We start from the raw sequence: 26,505 nt of genomic DNA, 5'->3' as shown, positions 1-26,505 counted from the left end.
TGTTTTTTCACAAAATTTTCCTTAAAAAAATCCTTAAAATAATGACTAAACTTAAAGACCTCTGTAACTATCTGACAGCAGGAGTCAATTGGAAACATTCATGTGAAGCCATGACACATTTTGCATGACCTTGAATTAATTTTTGCCTTGATACTTTCAAATTAATTATGTTACACACCTGAGAGTCCTCCTGGCACTTTGTTAACATCTGGATGCCCTTATATTCTTTACCCAAAAGTCTGTACACTCTTTTGGACCAAGTGATTATTTCCCTGGATATGTTTCTACTTAGGTGAATTTTTGTCGTTTCTGTCATTATTTTTTCCTTTCTCACTACAGGGAACATTTTGTTTAACTCTTACATAAATATGAGAGGAGTATTAATTACCATCAGACTTCTGCTAGTAGTGCCTAGAAACATCAGGTGTCAAGGAAATAAAAGCTGCAGCTTGCTTTGTTAAGAAAGACCAATGGATAACAACACTGTACAATACTGAACAACATATAGCTAGGACTTACTGTCCTACTTTTTCTCTTCTCAGACTTAAATTAATATTCTGTGGCCTATCTATTCTACCATTTCACATTACGGAGAGCTGACTCTTCCTCTAGCTTGCTTAAGATCTTTTTTCCAATATAAACCAAATTTTGCTTCCTTCTCCAATCAGAAAGCCATTTTCAAATCAAACTCTGAGTGTATGAGCACTGTCTTATATATGAAAACATGCAAAAGTTGTGTTGGACATGGGGACAGAAAAATACACAAATAATGCAATAAATGAAGTTTAATCAAGCTAATATTTCCCCTTAGAAAATATCATTTGAGTTATTCGCATCCACTAGCATTAGAGCCATGACCTTTTTGGAGTCAGGTTGGGATATGCCAGCTGTTTGCCTGATAGTATAAATGTTCCAAATTCTAACATATTTTAAGAAGTCAGTTTTAGAAGAAACACCATCAGTGATTGCACTTTCCCAGATCCCACAGGAAAAGGTTGTTGGAGCAGGTTGCAGATCATCCAGCAAAAATGGAGTTACAAAACCTGTTTGATCTCAATGCTTTATTCTTGGTCATACAGTATTGTGGAAGTCACTGTGTAGAGCAGAGTGTTGATTAAGTAACAAAGATTTCCAGGAAAGAAAACTAATTTCCAACCAGTGCTGATGTTTACACTTCACGCAATGCACCTGAACAGTTTTAAACGGATGAAAAGGAGAGGGAGAAAGACAGCCCAAACATCTGAATGTGACTGCCTGGAAAAACATTGTGGTCTGTGCATAACTTCATCTTGTCAGGGATTATATTTTGCCTCTGGAAGCATTTAAATTTAGAAAAGGAAGAAATTACTTAAGTGCAAAATCTCGTCCAAATGTTTTAAAACCATTTCTTTCAGGGCATTAAATAATGCTCAAATGTCCATTGAAGTCAAACTTCCACTGAACTAAATCAGTGCAGTCTGCGGATATGAAATGAACCTGCTAAACTAAGCTCCTCACTGTATCACGTCACTTGTGACAGCTGTGGCACATATCTCTAACAGTTAGAAAGAGCAGCTACATGCACCAGAGAGGCAACCAAGCTCTCATGTGCCGGCTGGCCATTTCTCAAATTTTGGGGATGTTTGTAATCCTTTGTTGTAACGACGACATTAACTCCTTTTGTGTTCCTCTTAGCAAGACAGGAAAGTTACTCTTTATCATTACTGGAAAAATGATGCTGCTTCTCAGAAAACATTACTGTTTCTAGAATAGTCCATTGTCTGGTCTTCTCTTTAATAAGACCAGCTGATTCTCTTACTCTTTCCTCTCTGCCAGATTATACTTAGACAGTTTCTTATATTAAATCCTTTCACAATATGGTTTTCCCTATTAAGAGTTCCTGTAGTAACTACATGCATCCTACATGATTGGAGAGGGAGGAAGAAGCTGTTTGATTTGCACATATGCAAAGAAGTGGCCCTCTCTCTTTCATAAGATGTGGTGAACATTGCAAAATAGTTTGACAGCAGCTGGTCCGGCTTTTTTGATAGACTGGTGAGAACATTTGACTCAAGCTCCTGCCACTTAAATCACCAAATGTTGACTATAACCTGCAAGAAAGAATATATTTTCTTATGCCTGTTCTAAATGTCAGTAATTAAATAAGCAACTCTAGTCTAAACTGAATTTTACAATTTTGAAAAAATATTATCTTCTGTCCTAACAGAATAAAGCTATAATATTTTTTGAGTGGCTTATTAATAACCTGCATTGTGTCAAGGTAGGATTGAGCTGTACCATAACAATACCCATACCAATAAATTATGTGCTGATACCAATTAAAAAATCCTCACTGGACTCAAATTAGGCACCATCCATTCACCTTACTTTACTTCTCGTCCATACATAGTTGCAAATTGGATTTTGCTGGGTAGAAAAGGAACCAGAGACATGAAACAGAATCAGCTAACTTCCTGGTCTCCCTATTTAATTGCATTCGTAGAGAAGATGAATCATCCATGGATTCAAATGAATGTACAAGTGTAATTCCACTCGTGGTACTCAATTGCACTTCAACAAAATAGCAAAATACATGTTAGGGATATTCAAATCTCATGTGCATCACAGTGGCTATATATGGTACATGAGAACAATAACACTGAAACATCACAAAGCACATCGTAGGCTAGACAGGATAGCTTTCACTTGAATTTAATGAGGCAATAATCATAATGAAAGACAAATTAAATCACAGCTTACTGAAATTCTCCATTCTGAAGAGAGTATTAATGCCACAGTGAGTCTCTGAGTTGCAGCTAACTGCTTGAAATGATACAGCATGCTCCACTGGTTGATTCTAAAAATGGTAGAAAAAGGCTAAAGCCACTTTATACTGTCAAACATATACCAATGGCAAAAGAAAATTACTTTCAGACATAAATACTCTGTCAACTTTTAAATGGTACGGTACTTCATTTGTAGCAACGGCAAGACTGAGGCATTGAAAAGTTACAGATCCAGAACTAAAGACTTTACTTTTGTAAGATCATTCACCTAAATGAGGACTGCTGCAGTTGATGTGAGGAACTCTATCAGTATAATACTAGAAAAATATATTTAAATTACTTCACAATAATGAATTGAATGAGAAACCTAATCCCAACAGGACTAAGATTTCATTTCATAAGGATTAATAATATTGCATCACTAACGATGATTTTGTATTCAAAATTATTTCATGCCAGCACAAAATCTTTGGAGGTGGAGAAATCTCACGTGTCCATTTTATTGCCTTATCCAGACTCCGTGGGCTGCGCATATAAAGCAGACTGTCAATCAATTTGAATGAACTGTTGAAGAATACTGTGCCGTCTCTGCTACGTGTTCGTCTTCCTGTTATTGAGTGACCATTAGTAATTAATTACAGCCTACTGCCATAAAACTGCTTTTCTTTCAGCATGAGCTTGCAGTTTGACATGGGTTAAGCAGTTCAAATGCCAACCTACGGGAATCCTAAAAAGGCAAAGCAGAGCCACTTAGGGCAGACTTTCATGCCACTGGAAATTACATATATCACTGTGGATCCACCATGTGATAAAACCTTGTCCTTTCTCTGTTCAGGCAAGAAGGTGAGGGCACTCCTTGCTCCTACAGTCATAGGCTTGCACCAAGCAGGAGACCTGCCGGGGCTGGTCCTCTCGTAATGGGTGCAGGAGCTCCTCCCAAGAGGATACAATGGCTGAGCAAGGATTTAGTATCATTTCACCAGTCCCATTGTTGTTAGCCCTCTTCCATACTATTAGAAGGGAACTACTACCCCTTGTATCTAGCCACATGGCCAGATGTTACATGATTGAATAAGAGAATAAATACGGATACTAGATTATTTGGGGCAGCTAGGCAGAAGGGGGGATGGGAGTAGCTGCTGTACAAACTTTACAATTTCAAGTATTATGACAAATCTTGAAAATTTCCATTTTCATAATGGTAAAAAGTCTGTTCTTCCATGTCTTGAGTAACTTGTTTCTGCCTTCTCCACTCCCTTCTCTGTACTTCACTGTGTTGACTGGTAGCACCATACATTTTCTTTGGACTTACAAAAGTTTCATTGTTCATCTCTGTTTCTTCAGCTAGTTCATCCTGATCAATTATGCCACATTTCTCTTCACTGAGCTTTTCTGGATCAGCCCATTCCTGCTTCTCCCCAGAAGCAAAGATAGCGTAGAATATCACTCCACTGTAATGCACCAGGGCTGCGATCAGAAAGACGTTTTGCCATTCTTCCCGGGTCTGAAAGAATGGTGTAGGTCTCATTAACTTTGCAGTAAAAAGAAATATTACTTTCTGAATTAGGCCATGAATTAGCATATATTGAACAATGACCGTGATCACTGTTTGATTCATGATGTTACAGATAGGACAATTTAGGAGAGTCACTGTGAAGATTTTTTTTTTTAATAACAATGGCTAATAAAACAAAACATGGGATTTTTTTTTCTCACAGTGAGGTTTCTCTCTTGTATGTGAAATATTTGTGGAGTTGGAAATGCAGGGATTTCTCTACCAACTAAGTTAATCTTGTTGTAGATCAGTGGTTGCTTAGGAACCCTACCAGGGAAGTGTTGTAGAGGAGTTTCCCAAGTCCTATAAGCATTACCCAGTAGTATGGGGATGTTGCAGAGACCCAGCCTCAGGTGGTATAAAATAATATCTCCTTATATAGATAATTAGTTTATAATAGCTGAGAATCTGGCCCCCGTGATATTGTAAAAGTGAATGTTTAAAACAAACAACATCAGAAAAGAGCTGCAGAGATCAATGATTAAATGGAGTTCCCGGGAAGCTTTGAAATGTCTTAAATTTTGTTGCATTACCTTATCCTTTTCCTAGAAAACATGGAGAAATATTACCTTATGTTTTGTCATTGCACCAACGATAAGTGGGCATACCATGCCCGACAGTGTCCCCACACCGTTGGAGATCCCCATCAGAATGCTGGCATAACGTGGGGCTATGTCCAAATGATTCACATTGAACCCTACAACAAATGAGAGACAACGGTCAACTGTACAGCATTGCGTTACCAGGCCAACAGGGCTTTCTACAGCCGTTCTGGCTGAAGAAGCCTGAAAAAGGCAGGAAAGCCCCTACTACATATATCAGAAAGAAGGGTAGTATTTTCTTGGTGATAAAGATGGAAGATACATTGCAACTCTCTAGTCTTTTTCAAAACTCCTTTTTTTCCCACCTATGGGATCATATTGTATAGAAAATATAGTTTGTTTTGGCCTCATTTAAAGTATCTGTGCTTCCCATCTTCTCATACTGAAACAATGCACTCAGCAAACATTTTTTAATTAAGGAATGAATGACTCATGCTTGTCAAATGTCTGATATCTTTTGATTTAGGTAGTAGTGTTTTTTAATACATGTTTTCCAGTACTTTAAGTAGCAGCTTAACAACATGATAAAAAATGCAGAATATAAACCAGTAGGAAAAATAATTACCCTTACTGTAGTGTATCTTCTGGGTACATATTTTATTAAGAAATAAAAAATAAATAGTAAAAATCAGCTCAGATAATTATCTTGCTTTAGGTAATGAAAATTAGTCATATGAGCCATGGATGATCACAAGAAAGTATGGTGAATTCCAAGTCCATGAGATTAAATACAGTAAAAAGCTGAATACTGGGAAAATCCTGCAATAAAAATTGATTGACAGAAATGGCCTGCTGTGCAAGCACCTCGTAACTGAGTAGGCAAAACTACTTCCCTTCTGCATAATCCTGAACCAACTGAAGACCAGCAGTTACTTTGCTGGTCAATTTCGCTCAACAGATCCATCTTCTTGGCAGTCTGCTACCTGATGGCCTTCCATCTTCATAATGAAAGGGTTTTTTTAATAACAATGGTACTGGTGGAGCTACAAAAGTCAGTCTGACACCGGTGAGACCCATGAAAGTGTCAGAAACACCTGTTATGGAGAAGGGCTGGTTATAGGACATAACAGAGAGGGGACTGACCTAGAAAGCAGAAACTGGCAGCTAGGGCTGGGAGCGGGGTTGCAACTGATAGCCTTTGAGCAACTATTCATTCCAGAGTAATTCTCTCTCTCTCCTTTAAGGGATACTGTTTATGCAAGAAGAAAAGGTGGCTGACACTGTAAAAGTGTATTAGAAAATAACAGCACAAAGCTGATGTAAACCGGAATCAATAAAGAGCAGGTTCTTTCAAAGCTTCATGTCCTAGGTCCAACACGTTTCATAGATACTGAAGAAAATTATTTCTGATATGGGAAGAAATAGGGAATAACCCATAAGCATCCACATTAAGAGCAAACAGAATAATATAAATGATGACAGTAACAACAGTGAGGATAATAACATCACTTGTATCACTAATAGTAAAACCAAGAATATGATTAATTCTTACCTGAAATTGCAAAGCCACTGAAGCCTACTGCTAACACCAGAAAGGAAATAGCCACACCTTTTGTATGAGAATAACCAACCACTAAAAGCAAGGTTGCTTCCATCCCAAAGCCTTCAAATGAAACACATGGGAATAAATTACATTTCAATTACTATTGGTCACTGAGATACTAATAAGTTCTAGCTAGAATAGCAGCTTAAAATGAGACTAAATTCTTTCATATCTTATAGCTATTCTTGAACATTCTTGGAAGCTTTGTGGATTTGCAGAAATATTTGAATATTCATTGTTCAATAATATACTTTTTTCTCCTCATTGCTGTGTAAATGACCCAAGCAATTGGTGAAGTTAAGTCACTGAGCAGTACAGAGAAACGATGAGAAAGTGACTCTGTACAAAGCACTGGAAAATTCATAAACACATGAACATGATAGGGAAAGGAGAAAAATACTTCTTGCCTTCAGTTTCTCATGTTTGTGCTGATGTGAGATGCTCTTGGTAAATGGAACAAAAGAGTATTTTGCATACAAGTGTGCCGTCAACACAACAGGACATCCCTGAGCATTACCGGAGACTTCCAGTCTCTGCCATTACCTCAAATTAACATTTTCTAATATGTAACATTACAGTCCTTCTGTTTAGTTTTTTTGAATGACACTAAAAATACACCCTGAAAATACAATGAATTTGAGAATCCTTTGTGAAGATGCATAGCCAAGCTGCATGGCATCTCTGACCACAGGCGTCTCTATTTCAGGCAGTCCCTGCCATCCATAAATAATGTAAGCCACGAATTGACAGCAGAGAATGACTCCACAGGCTGTCTATCTGGCTTGAAATTTTTTCTCTAATTTAGTATCACCCCTACATGTAGATGTCATTGATTTTTCAGTTCAGTGACTGAACTAGAAACAAATTCTTTTGTGCTGAGTAAAAATGAGTCTGTCCATCCCTTGCCTTTTCTTTTTTACGCAACCTTTCCAGCCTAAACTTGCCAGTGGGTTCTGCTGGAAGTAGCACATGGGAACATGGCAAGTTATTGCAAGACTGCATCTACTGGGAAAGGGTCTCTCGAGCACCACAGTACATGGATGGCTTTGTCTGTATGCGTTTGCAGAATGAGGCCTATTTGATCATACTACTCTTCTGGGCCAGTTCCTATTGCCCTCTTAATTATTAACCAGGCTTCTTGCCTCCTTGCTTTTTAAAAGCATGCTCATATGAGTAAGGATTTATACCATGAGGACATCGACCATCAGCTCTCCATTAAACGCTTCAGATTAACCAGCTGCGAATGCAATCTAGAGTACTTTGTCTCTTGTTACAATTACACAAGAGACATCGACTGCAGCATGCAATTGAAACACTGTATTTTCAGAATCAAATAGTACCTCCACAATTCATGACCTTCCTTACAGTGGTAGTGGTTAAAATCTTCCTGCTCCGTAAGAAGTCAGCTAGCTGCCCTCCAATGGGTACGATGATTGTCATGACCATGTGAGGAACTGCTGACAAAAGGCCAACCTGCAATTAGACAAATGAGTGATTACTGTTCGTGTCCTCCCTCAGGATTTAGGGCGAACAGAACAGGAACAAGACCTTTTCTTCACCTCCTTTTTTTGCCCCATCAGGCACTTTTTTATCCTGGATCCTTGTGTGGGAGGATTACAGACAGGTCCAATAGGACCCGCAACCAAGACCTGGGTGACCTTAAGCTACCTTTGTCCCATCTTTAGGAATTTCTAGGAGCTTGAGAGACTCCAGCATACTCTTGTCCAGGTAGTAGCATCTTTTCTCCCAGGCCTTTCCAGTAATAGCAGTATGTAAGCCATGACATGGCCAGAAGCTATCCACCTCAGCTTTGGTCCACCATCTCTGCTGGGACTTGTGAGGTGGGTCTCAGCAGGATGCTGTACCTGGGAAGTGGAGCCTACAGGATGCTCCTCGAGGTGCCAGATACTGTCCCTGACAGATAGGGTCAGAAACGGGGCTGTTTGTTCACTACTGGGATCACACAGTGCCCTGTCCAAAAGGGCAGTCAGTAACTCGCCCCTGTCAGGAAGCTGGACCTGTGCAGAGCATCCCTTGGCCACCCAACATCGAGGGCACCAGTGAAGTGGAAGGTGTCTGGGCACCTTCCTTCATTTTTTGGGGAGTAGGGTGCTTTTTCTTCTTCCTTCTCTCTTTCTCTGAAGGATAGAAGGGCTGGTAGGGTTTTTCCCTCCTCTTTCTATTTCTTTTCTGACAGTAGGAAAATCTCTGAGTATTTGTCCCTAGTCACAGGGAAGGGATCCAAGCTATGATAAAAATGAAAAAGAGAACTGTCTCAAAAGTCTGGGGCGGGTGCTGTGATGGAGTTTCTCCTCTCTCCAATGACCAGCAAAGGCACACAAGAAAACTGCTCTAGTTTAGCTGGTTAGAGTAGATGCCCAAATCTGAGTGATAGAAGGAATACCCAGGAGTAGAAGCCAGAGCACAAGTGAGAGTCTCACCTTAGAAATATCATGCAATATCCCTGCTTTTCCATAGTTACACTAAAGAGTTGCATAGAAGACTGTTAATATTAACTTCTATTGTATACATCAAAAAGCCCTATCTTATGTGTCCTGATATTAGTTTTCCACTGCTTTTATATATTTTTACTATTCATGTTCTTAAGGAGCTCCTTAACAAATCTGTCCCTGTTACCTGCCATTATGTAAATGAAGGCAGCACCTGCATGTTGTATATTGACTGAAAGAACATACAGCATAAAACCTGACACTATGATATAATTTTACAAATTATTAACTAAGCATATATTTAAAGTCATGCATGTATTTTTATTCTTGTGGGATTATAGCCTACAAATTGGTGATATCTTCTTTTCATTTTCATGGAATTACAGAATCATAGAATGGTTGAGGTTGGAAGGAGCCTCAGGAGGTCATCTTCTCCAATCCTCTTGCTCAAACAGGATCACCTAGAGCAGATTGCCCAGGACCGTGTCCAGATGACTTTGGAATGACTCCAAGGATGGAGACTCCACAACCTCTCTGAGCAACCTGTGACAGCGTTCAATCACCCTCACAGTAAAAAAGTGTTTCCTAACATTCAGAGGGAATCTCCTGTGTTTCAGTTTGTGCCCATTGCCACTTGACCTGTCACTGGGCACCACTGAAAAGAGACTGGCTCCATCTTCTTTACACCCTCCTTTCAGGTATTTATATACATTGATGAGATCACCCCTGAGCCTCCTCTTCTCCTGGCTCAACGGTCCCAGTTCTCCCAGCCTTTCCTCATAGGAGAGATGCTCCAGTTCCTTAATCATCTTTGAGGCCCTTCATTGGACTTTCTCCAATATGTCCATGTCTCTCTTGAACCGGACACAGTACTCTAGGTGTGGCCTCACAAATGCTGTGTAGAGGGGAAAGATCACCTCCCTCTACTTGCTGGCACCACTTTGCCTAATGCAGCCCAGGACACCATTAACCTTCTTTACCACAGGGGCACACTGCTGGCTCATGTCCAATCTGGTGTCCAACAGGACCCCAGATCCTTTTCTGCCATGCTGCTTTCCAGCTGGGTGGTGCTTAGCACATACTGGTGACTGGGGTTACTCCTCCCCAAGTGCAGGACTTTTCACTGCTTGTTGAACTTCATGAGGTTCCTGCCAGCCCATTTCTCCAGCCTGTCGAGGTCCGTCTGGATGGCAGCACAATCCTCTGGCGTATCAGCCACTCCTCCCAGTTTTCTGTCATCAGCAAACTGGCTGAGGGTACACTCTGTCCCATCCAGATCATTAATGAAGATGTCAAACAGGGTCAGACCCACTATTGACCTCTGGGGTACACTGCTAGTTACTGGCCTCCAACTAGACTGTGCTACTGATCACCACCCTCTGGTCCCAGCCATTCAGACAGTTTTCAATCCACCTCACTGTCTGCTCAATCAGCCCATACATCAACAGCTTGTCTATGAGGATCTTATGGAAGACAGTGTAAAAGGCCTTAATGAAGTCCAAGTAGACAGAATGCACTGCTCTCCCCTTATTTACCAGGCCAGACATTTCATCACAGAAGTTTATCAAGTTGGTCAAGCAGGACTTCCCCTTGGTGAATTTTCTGCCAAAGGGTTATTACTTATTCTGTTAGCTCTGGTACTTACCCCAAATATGCAAAAAGTCTACTTTTCAGGGTTTTAATGATCAGCATGTCATCTTTTAGCAGCTTTTCTTTGAAGCGGTAATTTAGTGAGAAGTTCAAGTTTATTTCCTAGGATGTGCAACCTCCTTAGAGTCAGTTTTACATTTGTTTTTAATGAGGTACAGAAGTGCAACTGTAGCATTTATTAAGGCAGTTTAGAATAAACAAACCTATTTTGTCTTAATACCCCTGTTCTTCACCTCCATGCTGCACTTGGCCATTCAGAGTGACACTGCCACCACGACAGCATTGCAGAATCTGAGCACACTAGTGCTCCCAGATCACACAGATAATGCTGCTGTTTGTTATTGGTTTGCAGGATGACACTTGAAAATAATTTACAATATAGCAAGTCATTTTTTTTAAAGGAATGTTGGGAAAACTTTTCTGGAACAAATATTCTGAAGTCCTCATTCATGCTCTGAATAGGGAATGTAACAATACTGGCTTTAATGAAGTGGCAGTGGCAGGGAATATCAATCCATACAGAATTTGACCCCTGATTGTCAATGAAAAATAACTGTGTCGGGGCAGAGGGGAAGCGGGGGGGAAGAAGAGGATAACAGTTATCTGGCAAGTAATGGTAAACTGCCAGCACTAAAGAAAATGTGCATTTCTGTTTACTTACCTTGTGGTTTTCACGATATGTGTTTTTTTTAATCAACTCTTTCTCAAAACAACTTTTCAGTTCTTTCCTTTTGCTAATAATTTGATGCTAGGAAGCTTTTATTTCTATTAGATCACCAGAAGTATGTCATCCCAGCTACTGTGAATAATCTACTGTAATGACTCCAGAGAGGTCTGGGGATCCTGAAGCACTCTGCATCTCCTGGGGTGAGGTGTGAAGGTCACTGCTTTGTCTCAGACATTTACCTTGCTTATTGCAAATCCAAAGACTTCTTCAAAGTAAGCAGGCTGACTTATAAGGAGCAAATAAAAGGTCCAGCTTCTGCAAAAGTTTGCCACAATGATTGCATAAACTGGCATTGAAGTGAAAAATCTCTTCCAGGGAGTACTAAATTTCTAGGAAGAAAAAAAATATTGAAGGCATTTTTGAGTAGGGAGAAGGCAAAATAAAGAGACAAGTATCTTTTAGTATCAGGATTATCCAGTACATTGCATCCAATTTACACTGCAAATCACTTACAATGCAAGTGAAAGATGTTTCCTGGACTAGTGGCAAAAAACAGGTAGAGAAACTTCCTTAGAATATTTAGGATATTTAAGACTAGTCCTGTGCTACTATTACTCTACTTACTGAAATTACACAAGGTGTTCTGGGATCCTGCTACTGGGATAACAGAATCAATAACAGAAACAAAGAAAACTAGAGGAAACCTTGTCTGTTCCCCACTTTTTGGCATGATGCAGTTTGAGACATTCCATTGAAAGGACTGTGAAAAAAGAATTATCCAAGCTAAGAAACATGCGGTAGCACAGCGACAGGCAGCTACCTTCTTCAACCTAATTAATTTCATTCAGCAAAGAAAGTCCGTGGTAGAGGATTTAATTTCTAAAACTCGCTTTTGGCATTTCCAGTTTCTATTTATGTTGCAATACTCCATACAGCTGGAACAAAGAACACTTCAGAGCCCTATTCACTTATAATAGAATTCAAATCAGAAGCTGAAATATGTAACTATGGCAATATACATTGGCATTCTCCTTTTTTTTTCAATGGTAGTTGCTTTCTACAGGCAACCATATCCCTGCGGTTGTGTGTGAACACATGATGATGGTACTACTGTCCTCTGCAGTAAAACAACTGTACAGAGAGGGAAAATCAAGACCTGGAACAAGCATGCGTGTCTCCAGACAAGACCTGAATGACTTCAGCCAAATTTCAGGAGCATGCCCGAAAGGAGAATCTGGTACTTTATACTCTCAGCAAGGCTATTATTAGCCAAACATGTAGAGGAAAGAGTTTGGAGTTATTTCATTCCAGAATGTTCAAGAGTAAAAGCCAAGAAGGAGCAGCTTACCAAGAAACAGCTTTGTTTTTCACCACTAGCAAAAATGAATTACCTGGGAATTTGATGGGAAAATAGGTTTTAGCTTTAAGTTTCCAGGATCCTCCAGGATCCTCTCAGAGAGAGAAGTCTCAAAACAAGGAGCTGAGCTGCTGTGAGAGTGAGCAGGGCAGAAACCCTGTCCTTAAGCTTTCAGAATTTCAATCATCCTTGATAAGAGCTCAAAAGACAGCTGGATAATTAACATCTGCAGCCAGTTTCTTATTTAGCCATTTCAATTAATATTTTTTAGAACCAACATGATACAGTAACTCAAGAGCAGGAGATCAGCGTGCATTGTTCCCCCTCTTTCCCCACTCCCTTCCCTCCCTACATTAGGGAGACCCTATAAGCCAAGAGCTGAAACAGAACTACGTGTTTTGCCTGTAGCTGAACTCGTCCTGTCCAGCTGCATGAGCCTGATCCTGTAGTTTTCATAAAAGGAAAAATCCCTAAACATCAACAGCAAATAGTTCTGCAGCTCTTACGCAGCTAATAGTATTCATCCAGTCATATGCTCATCTTGTGCAGTGTGCTCACAAATTATAACCAGAAAAGCCTTTTTTACTTACACTTGCACTAGCTAGGCTGGCTCCTTCTCCGATACTTGTTTCTATATACATCCTTTCTTCGTTGGTTATTGTTGGATGTGCAGCAGGGGTCTCATAGGCATGAAGCAACCAGAACATGTACCAAACAACCCCAAACATTCCTGGAGAGGCAGGAAAAGCAAAGCTCGGTTTTAAAAACCAATAAAGCCACACTTCACTATCTGCAGGCCTTGATGTTTGTTTCAAGAGCCAATTAAACCAAATCTGTGTAGAAAATAGGCCCAGGGAAGTAAGAAAATATGATAACTAACTCTGTATATTGTACACCTTCCTGAAAAGTGTTTGATCATTTTGTCACTTAGATTACATGATACACGCAGGATAGAGAAAATACAGAAGCAAAGCTTTATGTGGGACCTGGGGAAGGAAAAAAGCAGACCAGTCATAAAATGGTCGCAATCTGCGTAAAAGAACTTCACAGTCAGATTGCAATGGCAAATCTTATGGTGTGCCTGTGTCTCCAAAGAAAACCCATCTTGACTAGGTTGCTGATGTGCAAGGACAGGTTTGAGCCAGCTGTGCCATATATCATGAGGGGAAGCACAAGGCATCATGGATCAGCCATGAGGCCATGCCCGTGTGATGGGACCGCTTTGTAAAGATGGCACTGCTTTTACCAAGGGTGGGCAGCATGGGGCAGATGTGTCAGGGCAGAAGGTTTCAGAAGCATTCAGCTCCCCATCGGCAGTGTATGCTTTGGCATTCACTGTTAGTGTGCACTTCAGGACACATATCACATGAGTGTTTGTTACAGAGCAACCTTTGCAACTGCATCCAACCCTGTCACTGTGCTGTAGCCTGGTCATTACAATTTTAAAATATTTTACAACAGATGATTACAAAATAACAGTTTTCAGAAGTTGCAATAAGTAGGGAATACATTGGAATATCCATTTGCAACTTCTTCATTCCCCAAAACAAGTTTGATCATAATTGTTATACAGGTTTAACAGAACTGCTGGCAGTACCAATCTAGTCACAGAGATCCTTTATGTTAAGCAACTCACCATAAATATAAAAGACAGATGACCATCCTATGTACTGTACCAGCACACCTGCCAGCGGCATGGCGACCACTGCACCTGCATAAGACCCTGAGGAGAAAAAAGTTTAATAAAACATGTCAGCTATGACAGATGCATGCAGCCTTCAGTGCAGACAATCCAGGCTGGTGCTCAGGGGGACAGAACTAGAGGGACATCTCTGGCTGATTGACACCATGATTTCTTGTGAACGTGGGGATTGGGATGGCAACTGTAAAATTTTGCTTGGGTGGTGGGAAGGACTGGTGTTCACTGGCATGGGATCACCATTCTCATTTTGCAGTTTGAAGGGCTGTGCCCTGTAGGTAAATGATATTTGCAAATCGTGATCGGGTGATAAAAAGTCTCCTGGAGGGCAGGGACTAGTCCCTGGCCAGAGGGGAGTGGGAGACTCAGCAGTGACTGGGTGTGTCCCAGGGCGGGAGAGGCTGCAGCAGTTTGCAGCTCGTTGGGGAGGGCTCTGACTCCCTCCCAGTGCACAAGGCGAGGAAGGTGCCAAGGAGCTGTGAACCAGGGGTGTCACCAGCAGGTATTTCCCAGTTCAGTGAAAGAACAATGGTATCTACCCGGTGGAAGAAGACCAAAATGGATGTGGGAACCCAGACAGAGCTCCCACGGAAGGAGGCGATGGTGCAGGTCGCAGGCTGCAGGGAATGCTACAGCGTCTCTGTGGTGTCAGGGGGCTGTGTGCGCTGTGAGCAAGTAAATGATCTGCTCGGCCGAGCGGCACAGCTGCAAAGCCAGGTTGAAAGGCTTCAAGCCGAAGTAGAAAGGCTTAGGAGCATTCGGGAGGCTGAAATGGAGATAGACTGGTGGAGCCAGGCTTTGCCCTCCCTGCAACAAAAAAAATGGGAGCACCTGCCAGAGAGCTCCCAGAATCGAGGGACACCTGTACTCTGCCCCTCTCAGGTGGAAAACAATAACCTAGAGGAGAGGAGTGAGTGGAGGCAAGTCTATGGCCGTGGCAAAAGGCGAGTGCCCTCCTTGCCTACCTCACCTCCACGGGTGCCTCTGAGCAATAGATATGAAGCCCTAGTGGAATACAGCCGGTCCAATGGGGATGTGGTGGAGAGGCAACCTATATCAGAGGTCCCACCACAGTCAGAAAAACCTGACAGGTGTATAGCTACCTCCTCCACAAGGAGGAAGAGAAGAGTTTTAGTGGTTGGAGACTCCTTCCTAAAGGGATCTGAGGGCCCAATATGCAGAGCTGACCCCCATCACAGGGAGGTCTGCAGCCTGCCTGGAGCCTGAATCAGGGATATCACCAGGCAACTCCCCAACCTGGTAAAGGCCACAGACTACTACCCCCTGCTGATCTTCCAGACAGGTGGGGAAGAAGCTGCATCCCGTAGTCTGAGGGGGATGAAGAAAGACTACAAGGCCCTAGGACGGTTGGTGAAAGAGTCTGGGGCACAAGTTGTTTTCTCCTCCCTCCTTCCATTTTCAGGTGATGACGTGGGATGGAATAGTAGGATTCTCTCTATTAATGCCTGGCTACGAGACTGGTGCTACAGGCAGGGCTTTGGGTTCTTTGATAATGGCTGGTTTTATAAGACAACAGGTGTGACGGTAATACATGGGAAAGGCTTATGTCATAGGGGCAAAAGGGTTCTGGGACAGGAATTAGCAGGGCTCATTCGGAGAGCTTTAAACTAGATTCGAAGGGGGATGGGGTAGTAGCTGGGCTTGCACCACTGGGGCAACGCTCTAGTGTTGAGGTAGACCAGGAGGCCTCCCATCTCCCTGGGGTGAAATCGGTGTGCTCAGCTCGCTCCCTGAAATGCCTGTACACCAATGCACGCAGCATGGCGAATAAACAGGAGGAGTTGGAAATCCGTGTTCGGTCGGGGGGCTATGATCTAGTGGCAATTACAGAGACTTGGTGGGACGCCTCGCATGACTGGAATGTGGTCATGGATGGCTATGTCTTGTTCAGGAAAGACAGGCCGCTAAGGAGAGGTGGTGGAGTTGCTCTTTATGTGAGTGAGCAACTAGAATGTATTGAGTTCTGTCCAGGGGCGGATCAGGAGCGAGTTGAGAGTTTGTGGGTGCGAATTAAGGGGCAGGCTGGCAGGGGTGATACTGTTGTGGGTGTCTATTACAGGCCACCGGAACAGGATGAGGAGGGTGATGAGGCCTTCTACAGGCAGCTGAGAGCAGTCTCTCAATTACAGGGCCTGGTTGTCATGGGGGGATTTCAACTACCCTGATATTTGCTGGGAGGCCTACTCAGCCAGCCATCCTCAGTCCAGGAGGTTCCTCCAGTGCATTGATGATAACTTTCTGATGCAAATGGTGGATGAGCCAACTAGGAGAGGAGCGCTGCTGGATCTTATCCTCACTAACAAGGAGGGTCTGGTTGAAGAGGTGAAGGTTGAGGGCAGCCTTGGTTGTAGTGACCATGAGATGGTAGAGTTCAGGATCTCATGTGGCAGGAACAGAATAGCTAGCAGAATCGCAACCCTGGACTTCAGGAGGGCCAACTTTGGCCTTTTCAAGCAATTGCTAGGGGAAATCCCCTGGGACAGGGTACTAGAAGGTAAGGGGGCCCAAGATACTTGGTTAGCATTCAAGGACTGCTTCTTCCGAGCTCAAGATCAGAGCATCCCAGCAGGTAGGAAGTCAAGGAAGGGTAGCAGGAGACCTGCATGGTTAAACAGGGAACTGCTGGGCAAACTCAAGTGGAAGAAGAGGGTGTACAGATCATGGAAGGAGGGGCTGGCCACTTGGGAGGAATATAAGTCTGTTGTCAGAGGATGTAGGGAGGCAACTAGGAAAGCTAAGGCCTCCTTGGAATTAAACCTTGCAAGAGAGGTCAAGGACAACAGAAAGGGCTTCTTCAAATACATTGCAGGTAAAGCCAACACTAGAGGCAATGTAGGCCCACTGATGAATGAGGTGGGGGCCCTGGAGACAGAGGATAAAAAGAAGGCAGAGTTACTGAATGCCTTCTTTGCCTCTGTCTATACTGTTGGAGGCTGTCCTGAGGAGCCCCGGACCCCTGAGGCCTCAGAAGAAGTCAGGATAGAGGAGGAATCTGTCTTGGTAGATGAGGGCTGGGTCAGGGACCAATTAAGCAATCTGGACGTCCATAAATCCATGGGCCCTGATGGGATGCACCCGCGGGTGCTGAGGGAGCTGGCGGAAGTCATTGCTAGGCCACTCTCCATCATCTTTACTAAGTCGTGGGCAACGGGAGAGGTGCCTGAGGACTGGAGGAAAGCGAATGTCACTCCAGTCTTCAAAAAGGGCAAGAAGGAGGACCCAGGTAACTATAGACCGGTCAGCCTCACCTCCATCCCCGGAAAGGTGATGGAACAACTTGTCCTTGGTGCTGTCTCTAGACACATCAAGGATAGGGGGATCATTAGGGGCACTCAGCATGGCTTCACCAAGGGGAAGTCTTGCTCAACCAACTTGATAGCCTTTTATGAGGATGTTACCCGGTGGACAGATGATGGTAAAGCTGTGCATGTGGTCTATCTCGATTTCAGTAAAGCGTTTGACACGGTCTCCCACAGCATCCTCGCAGCTAAACTGAGGAAGTGTGGTCTGGATGATTGGGTAGTGAGGTGGATTGTGAACTGGCTGAAGGAAAGAAGCCAGAGAGTGGTGGTCAATGGGACAGAGTCCAGTTGGAGGCCTGTGTCTAGCAGAGTCCCGCAAGGGTCGGTTCTGGGACCAGTTCTATTCAATATATTCATTAATGACTTGGATGAGGGATTAGAGTGCACTGTCAGCAAGTTCGCTGATGACACAAAACTGGGAGGAGTGGCTGACGTGCCGGAAGGCTGCGCAGCCATTCAGAGAGACCTGGACAGGCTGGAGAGTTGGGCGGGGAGAAATTTAATGAAATATAACAAGGGCAAGTGTAGAGTCCTGCATCTGGGCAAGAACAACCCCATGTATGAGTACAAGTTGGGGGCAGACCTGTTGGAGAGCAGCGTAGGGGAAAGGGACCTGGGGGTCCTAGTGGACAACAGGATGACCATGAGCCAGCAGTGTGCCCTTGTGGCCAAGAAGGCCAATGGCATCCTGGGGTGTATTAGAAGGGGTGTGGTCAGCAGGTCGAGAGAGGTTCTCCTCCCCCTCTACTCTGCCCTGGTGAGGCCGCATCTGGAGTATTGTGTCCAGTTCTGGGCCCCTCAGTTCAAGAAGGACAGGGAACTGCTAAAGAAAGTCCAGCGCAGAGCCACGAAGATGAATAAGGGAGTGGAACATCTCCCTTATGAGGAGAGGCTGAGGGAGCTGGGTCTCTTTAGCTTGGAGAAGAGGAGACTGAGGGGTGACCTCATTAATGTTTATAAATATGTAAAGGGTCATGAGGATGGAGCCAGGCTCTTCTCAGTGACATCCCTTGACAGGACAAGGGGCAATGGGTGCAAGCTGGAACACAGGAGGTTCCACTTAAATATGAGGAAAAACTTCTTTACGGTGAGGGTGACCGAACACTGGAACAGGCTGCCCAGAGAGGTTGTGGAGTCTCCTTCTCTGGAGACATTCAAAACCCGCCTGGACGCGTTCCTGTGTGATATGGTCTAGGCAATCCTGCTCCGGCAGGGGGATTGGACTAGATGATCTTTCGAGGTCCCTTCCAATCCCTAACATTCTGTGTTTCTGTGATTCTGTGTAAATCCAAGACTGACGGCAAACCATCATGCAGGCATAAGCTGAATGTATGCACTTAAGTGGGGAATCCCACCTAAAATAATGGCCCAAGTTTCAGAAGCCTTCTTGGTGTCTGGGAGGCTCTTGTTGTGGCTCTAGCCCCATGACCCCACAACTGCTGCTAGCAGAGGGGGTGTTCAGACCAACCCTGAGTCTGTTTAATCATGTTTAGTTCATATCAGCGGCATGAATAAAGAGCTGGAATAAATAGGCAAAAGTTGACAGGGGAAAAAAAGGATGAAAAAATGGTCTGTGCCAAGGTTTCTGATTGGGAAATATATAATATTGGTGAAATATATCTCCGAGTGACCTGTAGAAAGAGATGAGTATTTAAGTGCTTGGAAAGGAATTTCCATGAAGACCCTAGGGAGAAATCATGCACTCGGGACATCTGGGTTCAGTGCAAGCTCATGGCAGTGGTTTCACATGTGAGAAGTGTTGCTTTGAATTATTCTAGGAAATTAGATACTTGTCGTTTTGAGAGTATAACATACTTTGTTAATGAGCATTTGTTAATGCTCTACTCATTAGCAAATACTTCTTGCAATGGTTCACAGTGACCCTTCTCCCTTGTCTCTGTGTAATTCATTTTTCCTCCAGCAATAGCAAAGCCCCAGGCAAGAATACAGTCAGAGAAACCAGGAACCTGGTTAACATGGGGTTTCCTAATTTTTCCACTGTTCCTGTGCACCTTTTGAGTGCAAGAATCGGTGATCTGTAGCAACTAAAATGTGTGCTGGGCTGCAGGATGGATCTTTCTCTACCCAGAGCTAGGATTTCAAGGAGAGAGCATTGAGGGGGCAGGGGCTTATCTTTTGGTCTGTTCTTCTACAGAAAATGGAAACACCTAAATAATCACTAAATCCTAGAGTCATCTGTAGGAAAAATAAAATTTCCATACTATGAAAAGCTGCTTTTTTTTTTTTCTCATTTCACTCCTCCTTTTACCCTTTCTCCTGTATTTTAGTGCTGTATTTTCCCTGGCCTTTCAGTTCCACTGCCGATGGACAGACTGTTTTTTCCTCTTTTAAATTTTCTGTTGAATATTCTCTCTCACAGACATTCATCTTCATCTGGCTTTGCCCCACCACCTGCATTTATTTTCATTGTTTTCTCTTCCACCTTTCCCAACTGCTTACTCTTCAAAGTCCTACTATTTCTGATTTTTCTCCAGTATTATTAGACATCCACTCACCATTCCAATTTCCCTGTTACAAATGGGAAGGGACACACCAAATACAGATGATGAGGGTGTCTTAGAGAGAAATGACAGAGTGAAATAATGAGCAATGCCTTTTCCTTCACTGCCAACACAGTGCATTTGAAATTTAAGCAGAACAATTCCTGCCCTGTACTCTGCATATCTGGACTTTTTAGGGTGAAAAAGCAGAGGGAGTACATTCAGATTATGTCTTACCTTCCTTACATTTAGCCATCTACCCAAATCCAGCCTGGAGCTGGTAAGGAGATACTAACATTCACCGTTTTCCCTGGAATTAGCAATTGAAGATTGCAGGGTTACCAAAAGATGAAGACATTAGGTAGGAGAATGTATGAGGAGGGGACAGCTCAAATGAGACCTGGGAAAGGGCCAGGCAGGTGTGACACTCACAGTATTTTTTTCTGGCAAGAATCTATGGTAGCACAGAGTGACCTGTGGCAAAAACTGCTACCTGGAGGATGGAATTAAAAGTAGAAAGCCGTTTTAAATTTTTTTTCCTTTTCATTATTGTGGCTGTAAGCAAAAAGAGGGTATCTTCCTTGAAGAACAAGGTGTAAAACCTCAGTATTTTTCCTTCCTTTTTCATAGCAAGGTTTAAGGCTCTTGCCAGAAGCTAGAAACATTCCAAAGGGAATGAGAGAGTTTGACTTCTCCCATCTTTCCACGGGGTTCCTCTCCCCAAAGTCTTCTGAAATTTCCCACAAGCCATCTTCCAAAAGGCCAGCTGTCAGCATTGGAAAGGGACACAGAGAAGAGAGCAAAGTACTGCCTGATAATAATTCAAAATAGAGTGAAGCAAAACAGTCAGCGGCAAGAAGTTACATCACCTCCACTGCAGTATATTGAGCAGCCAGCCTAAAGTACTCAAGTTCTTTTAAGATTTTTTTTTAAATGTGTGCTTGTTTAGGAGGGTCAATTCAATATGTATAATAAATGGAATCCCTAAGGATGGAGCAAATGAAGAAAAAAAAATGAAGTGTGATTTCTCTCATGTGGCACCTCTAGACCCATTTAATATACTATGAGAGCCATTCTGAGGGTTGGCTTTAAATGATGAAATGGCGACATACTAAACAAAAAGACTCTCAGATTCCTGAGTTCAGAGTACAAGCCAAATGGGTATGTGGGCAGGTACAGTAAAGGGCAGAGGGTTTACATTTCTATTTTAAATAATTAAATGAATAAAATATGTCTAATAGGAATATGTACTTACATAAACCATATAAGTCTATCAACTTACCACAGAACGATGTGGTGGCCAACCTGCTTCTCTCCAGCGGAGGAGCCCACTTACTCCACATCCCGTGGCAGGCTGGGTAGGTGACGCCCTGGCAGACATTTCACACATCATATGATTTGCTTTCACTGCATTCCTGCTTCAAGCAGTTGCTGATACTGTTCAACCTGTCTAGCTGTTTGTCACCATGGAAGATGTAGGAAGGGTTAGCTAAGCCTGAAAGGCCTCTGTTGTTGGGGTATGAAGATGTCAAACTAATTTGGATAATCACTTAAATGCTAATGTGTTCTGAGGTAAAAATGCTGGTTAGCACATGCAGTGAATGGCATTAAATACTGGTTAGTACACTCAGTGAATGGAAATTAAAATAGCTCTAACTGCTAGAGAGAGTCCAGCGCAGAGCCACGAAGATGATTAAGGGGGTGGAATATCTCCCTTATGAGGAGAGGCTGAGGGAGCTGGGTCTCTTTAGCTTAGAGAAGAGGAGACTGAGGAGTGACCTCATTAATGTTTATAAATATGTAAAGGGCAAGTGTCATGAGGATGGAGCCAGGCTCTTCTCAGTGACATCCCTTGACAGGACAAGGGGCAATGGTTGCAAGCTGGAACACAGGAGGTTCCACTTAAATATGAGGAAAAACTTCTTTACGGTGAGGGTGACCGAACACTGGAACAGGCTGCCCAGAGAGGTTGTGGAGTCTCCTTCTCTGGAGACATTCAAAACCCGCCTGGACGCGTTCCTGTGTGATATGGTCTACGTAATCCTGCTCCGGCAGGGGGATTGGACTAGATGATCTTTCGAGGTCCCTTCCAATCCCTAACATTCTGTGTTTCTGTGATTCTGTGCAGCACTGGAAACCTAAACTTTTTATTTCCTTTTAAGTAAACTTAAAAATATGAATTGGTATGATTTAAAAATTGTCATCTAAAAATGACTGAGTAAAACTGTAGATTGATTAGAAAACCTGACCAAATGATCTTACAAATTTTTAGAACCAAATCTCCAAAACCAAATGATACATGAAAGGACGAAAATGATGAGTGCTCCTACCTCCACCAGACCTTGCAGAATCCTTACAAACATCACACAGCCATAATGCACTCTTGCTGCAGAAGGGATGAACATGTTCAGTGTCGATGTTAGAAAGATAGCTGCTCCAAATACCCTATGGAAAAAAGTAACATGAAAGGGAATATAATTATCGTCTACTTTTCAGAAGTAATGCTGTTCTTGGGTACAGTCACAGAGACAATCTCACCTACTACCATCTCACCAACCCAAATACTTGTAAAGTCTCCTTATTGGCAAAAAGGGATAAATCCCCATATGGTCAATACATTTTCTTCTCTGAATAGACCAGAAGTTTTATACATACTCAAACAAAGGTGCTGGATTTTTCTTTGTATCAAAGCAATAGATATGGGTGTTGGTACTGGAGGCTAAGGTGTTTATATGAGTCCTGACCTGAGAGAAGCCTATCCTTGCGAAGTACTAGTTCCCTATCCTGGGAAGTACTTAAATTCTGTTATATCAATAGGGTTTAACTTAAATCGGATAAAGTCTTGCTTAGGTGCCTCTCTGAACATGGAAGTGTGCTGGTTAGTTCCACTTGCTGCTGCTGCTATAATGTATAACAGAGCTGCTTAAGATCAACTCCTTTCCAACATCATTCTCTAAATAACAGCTACAAGTGTCCTTTGTGACTATGACATAGAAGGGGTATTTCTACAAGACAACTTCTGTGAAAAACATGATATAAACATTTTGTTACCCTGATTGGGAAGAGCACTTGCTGCAGCTGGGCACAAGTCAGTCGAGGCTCTAAATGCACCTGCAGCCCAGGGCCTTTGGGAAATCATTTGCAGCTTCTCAGTGTTAGCACCCATTAGAGAAACAGGCAGCAGAAACCTCTGTGTAGTGGTAATGGATCCAAGCAACATCCATCAAAGTCCAGGCCACTCAGAGGCCCTGGGGTAACACTCAAAGCCGTGTCTCCCTCACTTACTGCAGTCTGTGGGAGCTTTTCCCAGCATGGACATGGGCTTTCCTATGTTTAACTGAAGAGTGGTGCACACTTATTGCCCTGTGCCAATAATAAACAGTGACACCAGACATGAAAGACAGATGGGCTACCAGGAAGTCATTTCAGTACGGCATGGGCTGCAGGTTTGCCAGGCACTGGTGCTGCTGTGCAAGGGAAAAGCATCCCTGGGTGCCCAGCTTCTGAAAGGACATCTGGGGAGCTCATTTGAAAATTGAAGCTGCTGCACCATGAAAAACACCACTGGAAACCAAGAAAGGGACTGGGAACAACCAGCTGGAACAATCATTGAAATTACTACCATTAGTAGGAATGACCTGTACTTCATTGATTAGATTTCATATATTTTCACATCTGGCTGACTGAAGCCTCAGGTTTGTTTCCTTTCTGTGCAATGAATGGTGTTCAATAGCTACGTCATGCACTCTCTGAATATCAAGAGTTCATTACTCCAGCATCTGTGGAAGCTGATATACATGAGGATCCCCTCTAAGATCCTGTTACAGCACTGAAAAATATCAGAACTGGCAGTAGCAGTTCTCCACAACTGCCAAGCACCATCTAAATTGAATGGATTAATACTAATCCTTAGTAGTTTACTGTCTTCTTTGTGTTGTCTGCAATTCAAAGCAAACATGTCTGGTTCCCTGCGGGACTGCCTTTGTGTGGGAGATCTTTCATTCTGCAGATAGACAGAAAGTTGCAGCAGTTGGTGAACCTGGGGACCACAGCACTTAGGACATGGAAGGTCAGCCCAAAGCTGCCCTGTCTTGCTCCAGGACTCAAGGTGACACCCTGAGAATAAAGCAGCCTCTTCTGTTCAAGGCCCTCAAGTCCTAGCTACACTGATGTTAGCTAGCAGCATGCTGCTGTTTGTGGACCAGAATTCATGTTCCTTTTTCAAACTACGCAAATTCAGTGACATTTAACAAGCTTTGAATTGTCTTGTTATGTGTGTGGCATTTCAGAAAGACACATTAAGCTTCCTTCTCAATATGGATGGTATTAGACAGATATTTGATCAGAAATCATATGATTTGGACAACAGTAGTGTTTATCCCCCTTTTGATTTTTCTGCCAAAGACATACACAGATGTTGTTATGCATAGCTGTTTATCATGCTCCACTTCAAAATATTTATAAACTTTTAAAAACTTTGTTGCCATTCTTTTCATCCTTTATTTTTTAAATAAGGATTTAAATTGTTTATATTTCAATCTCTTTTTGAAAAGCTATTCACAGGAAATATACGTCACCTAATTTTTTGAATCTGGTCTTATTATTCACAGCAGGATTAATGGTAGTATTATAGCGTGAAGAATCTACAGTCAGAGATCAACACTGTTTTATCTAAATTCTCTACACCTACTGACAGAAACAACAGTCCATGCCTGGACAGCTCATAATCTGAATGACAATAAAGCACTCAACAGATGGACACAAAAGCAAAGAGGCTGGGTAGGCTGGCAGAGAAAAGTGACAAAGGAACAGATTTATATAGCAAGCAGTCTGAAAATCTGAACTAAAATACAAAGCCTATGATCATATCTTGACATTTATGTCGAGACTACTTTCAAAGCCAAGTAAACATTTAACTGAGAAATAAGAATTACTTAGCTCTCTATTATGATCAGTGAAGAAAAAGAGTTTTGCACCTTGCTTCCTTGCCACTAATAGAAATATCAGGTCTGTTACGGTAACGCAACTGGCAGTCTCAGGGAACTACAGCAAATTATGTAAATTAATAAGCACATGGAAGAATAAGCTGTAAGAAAGAGAACATGTTTAATTATCCAAACAGCTAGCTCTGAAGACTAAGTTTCCAGTCTCTGCTACTTCATTTAGTGCCAGCTTTTAATATGCCTAGGTTGTAAATTCATCATCTATACTGAGTTAGAACCAGTCACTCTTCTGCTACTATTTAAGAGGGCGAGTAGTGTTTCCACAAAGAGCCAGCATCTTTCCAGCAGTTCACTGCCATTTATCCCAAAAACGTTGTTGTCCACCATGACTAAAAATATCCCATTTCTGTTCGATTCATTCACGTGTTCTTCTCTCCTCGCTGCTGTGATCCCTGGCCAGCTGCCACTTTGGGATCAAAACAGACTTCTTCAGCGACGGACTCCTCTGCCCATCAGGGTGCTGTTACTGAAAACCGATATCAGGAAGTGCCTCACATTTCACGTATCCTTGTCAGCACCAAACAATGATGAAATTACATTTAGCTGCATGTTTGAGGATAAGCAGCAAGTTAAAGAGATAGTGTCACTAAATGGTTCATGAACTTTTTGGTGGAATGAAGACCTACACAAATTTGGACGAATGTATAAAGCAAATTGCACGCTGTTAGATGGTTTTGGTGCAAAACCACAAAGTGCTCAATATTTTCAGCTGTTCTGAGATCCATTTGAATCCCTCATTATTAGAGATAACTATTTGCATTGAAGAAGTGCCTGGGGTGGGGGCATCCATGTATGTTCAAGGTTGTACAGTGCTGTACAGGTTTTAAATGGGTGACAAAAGAGTCTGTACCTAAATCTATAATGTTAATAATAGGATAGAATAATACATCTCATTGTCAGAGTGCAGCTGGAGCAAAAGAAAACATTTGTCTTTCTAGGTGGGGTGGGTTCACAGACGGGCCCCAGATCTCCTGGTTTCCTGCCCTGTGTCTTAGCAAGCAAGTAACCCCTCTGAAACAGAAGCTCAGCACCACTGTTGAATCTACCCAAGTTGAAATTGGTTGGGTAAACAAGGAATAAAGGAAAAATATAGTGTTAGCCAGACCTGTGAATCCTATTAATACAAACAGAAATTCTCTTTGAGCCCAGCCTTTGGGATATTGTTGCTCCTCAGCAAATTCTACTCCTAAGCCCAGTTATGATAGTCAAATCCATAACTTTATGTAGTATTACAGTATTAGGCTGACTCTGAAAGTCTCATGGGGACAGAACTAGAGCTTTCTGTGCATATGAACAACACATACCTAAGGAAGCAGTCAGCTGACAGAATACATTGACTTACAGTGTAAACATGGTTGATTTTACCGTTTGCAAGAAAATTAGGGAAACA

The 26,505-nt window shown here is 42.5% G+C and overlaps 1 protein-coding gene across 1 annotated transcript in view; it reads right to left on the bottom strand.

Annotated features, from left to right (window-relative positions):
* Positions 1 to 3,930: 3,930 nt before the first annotated feature.
* The window catches only part of SLC17A8 (solute carrier family 17 member 8), a 33,790-nt gene continuing 11,215 nt past the window's right edge, over positions 3,931 to 26,505 (bottom strand). The window contains exons 4-12 of the mRNA XM_068401429.1: positions 22,443 to 22,557; positions 21,395 to 21,482; positions 14,226 to 14,312; positions 13,180 to 13,319; positions 11,472 to 11,621; positions 7,806 to 7,938; positions 6,415 to 6,525; positions 4,890 to 5,017; positions 3,931 to 4,269 (exon numbers count right to left, since the gene is read on the bottom strand). Coding sequence (XP_068257530.1) covers positions 3,931 to 4,269; positions 4,890 to 5,017; positions 6,415 to 6,525; positions 7,806 to 7,938; positions 11,472 to 11,621; positions 13,180 to 13,319; positions 14,226 to 14,312; positions 21,395 to 21,482; positions 22,443 to 22,557 — 1,291 coding nt within the window. The remainder of the gene's footprint in view (positions 4,270 to 4,889; positions 5,018 to 6,414; positions 6,526 to 7,805; positions 7,939 to 11,471; positions 11,622 to 13,179; positions 13,320 to 14,225; positions 14,313 to 21,394; positions 21,483 to 22,442; positions 22,558 to 26,505) is intronic.

The sequence above is a fragment of the Nyctibius grandis genome, chromosome 5 (assembly GCF_013368605.1).
Source record: "Nyctibius grandis isolate bNycGra1 chromosome 5, bNycGra1.pri, whole genome shotgun sequence".
NCBI classification, from domain to species: domain Eukaryota; kingdom Metazoa; phylum Chordata; class Aves; order Nyctibiiformes; family Nyctibiidae; genus Nyctibius; species Nyctibius grandis.
Note: the sequence above shows the minus strand (reverse complement) of the source record. Positions and strands in the feature narration are given on the sequence as shown.